Source organism: Protomyctophum bolini (genome assembly GCF_963924005.1).
Source record: "Protomyctophum bolini genome assembly, chromosome: 2".
NCBI classification, from domain to species: Eukaryota; Metazoa; Chordata; class Actinopteri; order Myctophiformes; family Myctophidae; genus Protomyctophum; species Protomyctophum bolini.
This window is the reverse complement of record NC_137863.1, coordinates 37,392,179-37,399,772: the sequence shown is the minus strand read 5'-3', so window position 1 is coordinate 37,399,772 and position 7,594 is coordinate 37,392,179. Positions and strand designations below refer to the sequence as shown.

The 7,594-nt window shown below is 44.1% G+C and overlaps 2 protein-coding genes across 2 annotated transcripts; both read left to right on the top strand.

Annotated features, from left to right (window-relative positions):
- Nucleotides 1-1,067: 1,067 nt before the first annotated feature.
- LOC308330274 (hyaluronidase-1-like) lies at nucleotides 1,068-3,604 on the top strand. Its single transcript, XM_080785094.1, has 4 exons — nucleotides 1,068-1,188; nucleotides 1,941-2,824; nucleotides 2,928-3,017; nucleotides 3,128-3,604. The coding sequence occupies exons 1-4, from the start codon at nucleotides 1,122-1,124 to the stop codon at nucleotides 3,452-3,454; spliced, it is 1,368 nt and encodes a 455-aa protein (XP_080641220.1). The 5' UTR covers nucleotides 1,068-1,121; the 3' UTR covers nucleotides 3,455-3,604.
- A 1,684-nt stretch (nucleotides 3,605-5,288) lies between these two features.
- On the top strand, nucleotides 5,289-7,012 carry LOC308334123 (hyaluronidase-1-like; the record flags this gene model as incomplete). Its single annotated transcript, XM_080790709.1, has 4 exons — nucleotides 5,289-5,292; nucleotides 5,472-6,370; nucleotides 6,466-6,555; nucleotides 6,686-7,012. The coding sequence occupies 4 exons, from the start codon at nucleotides 5,289-5,291 to the stop codon at nucleotides 7,010-7,012; spliced, it is 1,320 nt and encodes a 439-aa protein (XP_080646835.1).
- Between the last annotated feature and the right edge of the window lie 582 nt (nucleotides 7,013-7,594).

The window sequence follows — 7,594 nt, the reverse complement described above, 5'->3', positions numbered from 1 at the left end:
GTCCAAAATTACTCCTCCACTCATAGTTGAGGAGGCAAGTGTGCTAATGATCAACCTGTGGGCCGGGATCCCCACATGATTTGATTTTTCTTTGGGGATGTGTGTGGGGGGGGAGATCTCCAGAGGATTTACTTAATGTAAAACATTGTTTTCTTACTCGACAGTAAACTAACCAATGTAGGCTACACTATAATTGTATTACAATACAGGGTATCTGCACATATCTAAAGTATCGATTTGAGGAACATTATTAATACCTCTACAATAAAATAAATAAAAGCAAGACCATTACTGCATCAAAAGTAAGGGCCAGTTCCGAATTGCAGTATGGAGTATGGATTCACACTTCTTTATGACTGTTGGTAGAGGGTAGGCGCATGCATAAAGTAAGTGGCAAAGTGAGTTTAACATTGTTTAACACAATCAGATAGGACTTTCGTTTATTTGGATGTATGGGCTGTCAAGGCCAGAAAGTAGTTTTTCCCACTCAGTAGGCGTTCCCGCATAACTTCTGTGTATGATGATGTCATACGCATACCCTCTTCCACATTTTTGTGGCATAGCAGGAGAACATTGTAACCCCTTGTTTGTGCCAAATCTGGGTTGAACATGATTTGTGGAGCTCCCTCTGGTGTTGTGATTGTGGACGTCATTCCCGTGTTTTTTTTTCTTAAATTTTTTATCCCACGATTTTGTAACCCATTTTTCACCCCTGTGTCAATTATCTAATGTGATCCTGGGCTCTACACACCCTCCGCCAACCTGGGGAGAGCAACGGACTTCAACTCAACTCATGCTTCCTTCATGCATGAGTGTCTAAGTTGCTCCTTTACACCTGACAGGGGGGAGTTTCCCTGGTTGGACGTAGCACGTGGAAGGAACACGTCATTGCCGTTTTTGAAGTAGTTTGACAGGTACATGGGTGTCTTTGTGGTGTAGTGGATCTTGTAGACCAGGCCCATTGCAAGTTGTTGTACTCTGTCCTCTACCCTGAGCCATCCCACCCTAGCAAAGTGAGCAGGGGTTAAATTAGTCGAGTTGTAGCAGCCTGACTGGTCTGACTGGTTTGCCTTCCCCTTCGGGTGAAATGTTGTGATCACGAGACTGGTTACAGTGTATGAATGTACTCCACGTTCAGTTTACAGTTGCAGAGTTACACACAGTCATCATCTGCTCTTGCTGCTATGGGTAAGTTGAGCAATCATGACATAAATTACCATTGGAAATCCTAGAGAAGTCTGGGGAAAATTACGTTCAGAGAAAAATAGCATGTGACTAAAACTGGTTTTAAACGTAATGCCCATGTATCATGATTAAGCTACTTCAAAATATATATATTTTTAAATGTCAACCAGATTTCCAATGAAATGTACTGTAAAACTAAATGAGTGAACTTACTGCATGTTAAGGGATGAATACAAACTATTTGAAAATTGCCTAGACCCTATAGTTTTTAATCAACCTCTTAAAGGGGAATTCCGGATAAACCATTTTCTTACCATAATCTGATGTTATTATATCCAAAACGAGTGGTACAGGTGAAAGATGTGATAACTCCAAACAGAGCGCACTGCAGCTCCGACCGTGCACTGCAGGTGAATCGCTAAATCGCTTATTTAGATTGCTCGAGAATTATTATTTTTTTCCGTCTGTCCCAGTCCCACATATTGTGTGAAATGCCTTTGCAGTGTTTTGTCACAAATGTTGTTCCGCCTGCAGTGTTAGGCTGATACACCCCGCCTCCCTGCTTAAAGGTACATCTCCATAAACCTGCTCCTACCAGTGATTTATGGATATGTTATCAGAATTCGGTAAGAAAAGGGCTACTCCGGATTTCCCCTTTAACATAACGTAAATAAAAAAGGGAAATAGCATACTACCACCTTTTCGTCTCAGCTCAAAATTTCAAATACTGTTTGTGCCGGTGTCCATTTGTGCAGGTCCATTTGAGGTTGTGCTGTGTTTAAATGTGATGAGTCTTGTCGTTGGGCTGCAGCATGCCTCATCATCAGTCTTCACCCAGATGCCCTTCCTCAGCGTATGGAATGCCCCCACGGCTCGTTGCCATTCTCTGTATGGCGTGGATCTGGACTTGGGGATGTTCAGCATCGTCCACAACCAGAACCAAAGCTTCATGGGCGACAACATAACCATCTTTTACAAAATGGGCCTGTATCCCAGATACTCCCAAGGCACACCTGTTAACGGTGGAGTGCCACAGAATGCCAGTCTAGATGGGCATCTCCGCGTGGCCGCTGATGACATCCGCGCTGATATCCCTGAACGGGACTTTCAGGGTCTGGCTGTGGTAGACTGGGAAAGCTGGCTACCGCTATATGCGAGAAACTGGGACAAGGTGTACTGTGAGGCGTCCAAGGCACTCGTGAGGTCCAGGCACCCACACTGGAGTCCTGCTCAAATAGAGGCGGTTGCCCGTAAGGAGTTTGAGGAAGCTGCGAGGGAGTTCATGGAAGAGACACTAGCACTGGGGCGGAGGGAGAGACCCCAGGGCTTGTGGGGTTACTACCTCTTTCCCGACTGCTACAATTACTTCGGTAATAAAACTGTCAACTACACTGGTGAGTGTCCTCCTTTGGAGATAGAGAGGAACAATGAGCTATTCTGGCTTTGGAACATCTCCTCTGCTCTTTACCCTGATATCTACCTCAGCCAGGAACTGCGTGGGAACAAAGATGTCCTCCTGTTTACACACCACCGCATCATGGAGGCCATGAGAGTGGGTTCACAGGTGACACCCGTAACTCCACCTGTGTTTCCGTATTCTCGCATCGTCTACACGTACTCATTAGACTTCCTCTCTCAGGCAAGTTGCAGTTGTTTGTACTTATATGTTGCAACATATTAATGTGTTATTGCCATGACAGTGAGTTCATAATCTCTCCACCTTTTTTTTCTGTTCATTGTAGGAGCACTTGGTCTATACCATCGGTGAAAGTGCTGCTTTAGGATCTGCAGGGATAGTACTCTGGGGAGACGAGATGTATGCCGAATCTAAGGTAAAGGGAGATAGACAGTTTTCTTCAAATCACTTATAAATAACTTGCATTAAAAGCACATATTCATTTTGTTTGGCTTGTCCCTTGTGTATTATCTCCTCCTAACGTAGGCTTCTTGCGACGCAGTCAAGAGCTACATTGACAAGACCCTGGGCCGTTACCTGGTAAATGTGACATCTGCAGCCATGCTTTGCAGCCAGACATTGTGCTCTTCTAGGGGGAGATGTCAAAGGACAGACCCTAAGTCTCGAGCCTACCTCCACCTTGACCCGACTACTTGGAAAGTGATGGCTGAGAAGAAACCGGAAGGAGGCAACAACTACAGAGTCCTTGGACAGATGAGCAGACATCAGGCTCTGGACATGAAGTCCCAGTTTAAATGCCAGTGTTACCCTGGCTGGATGGGTGAGAGTTGCTCGAGTCCAAAGCAGGGATGACATGCTTTTCTGAAGGGTGGTTAGTGAGCAATTATACAAAGAAAACAAAATCACACCCGTGTGAAGTGAGGGGCGCTCTATTCATCCATCGTACATCATTATCAAGTATGATAGTCCCTTATTGGCCAAGGGTTCCCACCGACATACATATGCCGATTTGCTCAGACACATTATGACGTAAATTCTCCATTAATTGTCAATGGCATTTAATGTTTGTGTTCAGACAACCATAAACATTCAACTCTATAGCTGTTTATTGGAGGGGCTATATAGTGCCCAGCTTTGAGGGTTTGTGTGAACACAAACATTGGCTGATGGTGAGCAAAGTACATATTGAGGAGAAAAGTAAGGCAGAAAAGTGAAGACACCAAAAGTGATTGGGCGGAATGACATTTGTGATGATTTGATTGGCTGAGCACGGAATGTGATGTATGATGATAAGAGCCCCTCACTTCATATAGTAGTGTGATTTCGTCGATATCGTGTGTCCTCTCTTCTCATGAAAACTATAAAATGACAGAGCGAGCATGAATAAAACAATTTCACTCACTTCTTTACACCTGTAAACCTGATAAAGCTGATTCTAGTGTGTTGTGACCTTGGTGTACTAAAATGATAAATGAAGTAGGTCACTTCAGGTATATTCTTGCCTACACATGTAACACGCATGACGTTTCATTCAGGATGTATTTTCGACTTTTATGCCCCCACGGCTCATTGCCATTCTCTGTATGGCGTGGATCTGGATTTGGGGATGTTCAGCATCGTCCACACTCCACAACCAGAACCAAAGCTTCATGGGCGACAACATAACCATTTTTTACTGGTTATGCTACTGACCCAAAAGAGACATGTGATGTCTTCCCCAAACTAGGGAAAATAGCAGATCTACAAGCTCATAAAATGTTGTTTCGTGTCGCTTGTATAGATCGTCAATTTTCACTGCTTTTTTAATGTTTTTTAATTTATGGATTTAGGGATCTGTGGCAGTTCAGCCTGCCACTGAGACTGAATTCAGTTTGAGGTATTATTTGTGTTGCAGAGTGATATTTGTTATTTTGACTTCTGTATATTGTGTGGTGCTTGCTTGATTACTGATTGGTGGCTCCATTGTAGGGAGCTGCATCTACCAACTGTGGGTTTGGGTAGGGGACATGCCATCAGTGTTTTGTGTGTGTAGTTTGATTTAGCTAACAAGGACTCTTGACTTGCTATCTTGGGTCATTTTGAACATTTTTGAGACATGAATCTAATGCTTTTTTGGGCCCATACTACCTCGCACTGAGCAAAGAGTGACCGGATCCATAAAAATGTGTCTGCGACCCACTGTTTGGGAAACAGTGCTATAGCCTACTCAACTGCATAGTCCCCTACATAGAACAGCCTATACTATAGGGACTAGGGAGTGAGTGTATGACACATACAGTATGATGCCTGACCAAAGTGTTGCCGAATAACAGGAAATCAAGTGAGTGACCTTGAGAGCAGCCAGGTAAGTGGTCTGGCACGGTTCTGTTCCCATTTCTTGATAAAGAGTTGAGAAAACAAAATGCTGAACTACATGTACATACACCATGAACTTGACTACCCTTGCTTCCTCCTCCCCTGTATTATGTAAGCTTATAAGCTTTGACTATAAAAATATGTGCTCAACTTCAATAAACTAACACATTTCTGATAACTGACCACTGTGTCACAAATCAAGCTGTTCTCTGGCACGCCATCTGCTTGTGCTGCTAGTACCATCAACTGATTGCATCCACAATTCCTACATAACCAGTGTAGGCCACAGGGAGACAAAGACATGAAGACAATTTCACGCAACAGTCCTAAAATGGGTAAGTTAAGTTGATGTGACAATTGTTTGATCATTACTTCAAAATGAAAACATTTAATATCTCCATGACCAAAACTTAAAAGTAGTATTAGTTGCATGAATACAAAGTCTACAAACTAGATGTTTTCCATTTTTGTCTGCACATGAGTGCCCTTTTTATGCTGGTGTCCCTTTATGCAGATCCATTTGCGGTACTGCTGTGTTTAAACGTGATCGCTGTTGTCGTTGGACTGCAGCATGCTCCATCGTCACCCTTTGCCGAAGAACCATTCGTCACCATATGGAATGCCCCCTCAGCCCATTGCCAGTCTCGTTATGGTGTGGATCTGGACCTCGGGATGTTCAGCATCGTCCAGAACCAGGACCAAAGCTTCATGGGCGATAGCATATCCATTTTTTACTCTGGAAAGTTTGGGGTGTATCCCACCTACTCCCCCGACGGTACAGCTGTTAACGGTGGACTGCCACAGAATGCCAATCTAATTGAACAACTCCGGGTGGCAAACGAAGACATCCTCACTGATATCCCTGACCCAGACTTTCAGGGTCTGGGCGTAATAGACTGGGAAAGCTGGAGACCAATATGGAGAAGAAACTGGGGCAGCAAGCTGGTGTACCAAAAAGCATCCATGGCACTAGTGCGGTCCAGGCACCCAGACTGGAGTCCTGCTCAAATAGAGGAGGTTGCCCATAAGGAGTTTGAGGAAGCTGCGAGGGAATGGATGGTGAAGACACTGAGGCTGGGGCAGAGAAACAGACCCCATGGCATGTGGGGTTACTACGGCTTTCCCAACTGCTACAATTACATAAAAGATGATGTTTACTACACTGGTGAGTGTCCTCCTATAGAGATAGAGAGGAACAATGAGCTGTCCTGGCTTTGGAACATCTCCACTGCTCTGTACCCTGGTATCTACCTCAGCCAGAAACTGAGTGGCCTTGACAGAGATGTCCTCCTCTTTACTCAGCACCGCATCATGGAGGCCATGAGAGTGGGTTCACAGGTGACCCCCTTAACCCCGCCTGTGTTTCCGTATTCTCGCTTCGTCTACACATACTCATTAGACTTCCTCTCTCAGGCAAGTGTTTGTACTTCAGATGCAACGTACAAATGTGTCATTGCCATGACAGTGAGGTTAATAATCTCAGCACCTCTATTATCTGTTTATTGTAGGAGCACTTGGTCTATACCATCGGTGAAAGTGCTGCTTTAGGATCTGCAGGGATAGTACTCTGGGGAGACAAAACATATGCTGAATCTAAGGTAGAGTGAGATTGCCCTTTTCCTTGAAGTCAATGCACATAGTGAATCCACAGTGAATCCACATAAAAAGCACACGTTTGTTATGTTTGGTTTGTTGTTCATTGTGTATTGTTGTCTGCTCTTTACGCAGGCTTCTTGCATTGCAGTTAAAGACTACATCGATGAGACCCTGGGCCATTACCTCGTAAATGTGACAACGGCAGCCACATTTTGCAGCCAGAGGATGTGCTCTTCTAGGGGGCGATGCCAGAGAATTGACCCTAAGTCCCAGGCCTATCTCCACCTTGACCCGACTAACTTTGAAGTGATAGCTGAGAAGAAACCAGAAGGAGGGAATAACTATAGAGTCCTTGGACAGATGAACCCACGTCAGGTCCTGGACATGAAGTCCCAGTTTCAGTGCAAGTGCTACCCTGGCTGGATGGGTAAGAGCTGCTCGAGCCCAACGCAGGGATGACGTGCTTTTCTCGAGGGAGGTCAGTGAACGCTTATTCAAAGAAAATATCATGTTTTTAGAACAATCCAAATGCAGTGTTCGTCAAAGATGTATTATTAAAATGTTGTTTAGTGTGGAAAACACTGCATCAGGGACAGCTGGCCGCAGTGCTATATCTGCATGAATTGGTTTAGTTTGATTTATGACCTTGTCATAATCTCCTTTGTCCACATCCCGCAAGAAACCTGTCAGAAGACCCAAAGTACTTATTTTGTTTGAGTTAGTGCTTTCCACTTTGCCTGCATGGGAGAAGAATACTGTACTGGTGCTGCTTATTGTTTTCAGTACAGTACTGTCTGTGGGCTACTTTTGGATTATCGGTCCTTCATTTACAAATTACAAAATATGTACTTTGTAATTTTGAGTAAGACCCAAAGCACATATTCAGTTGAGTTAGTGCTTTCTACACATTTCATTTGTATAGGAGAATAATGGTGTAAGAGAATGATACCAGCACTCACGTTGTGTCCCTCATGTATTTCCTTTATTTACAAGTAAAGAGGCAATTTGCAATCGACGGATGTATTTTGTCTCAATGCCTTG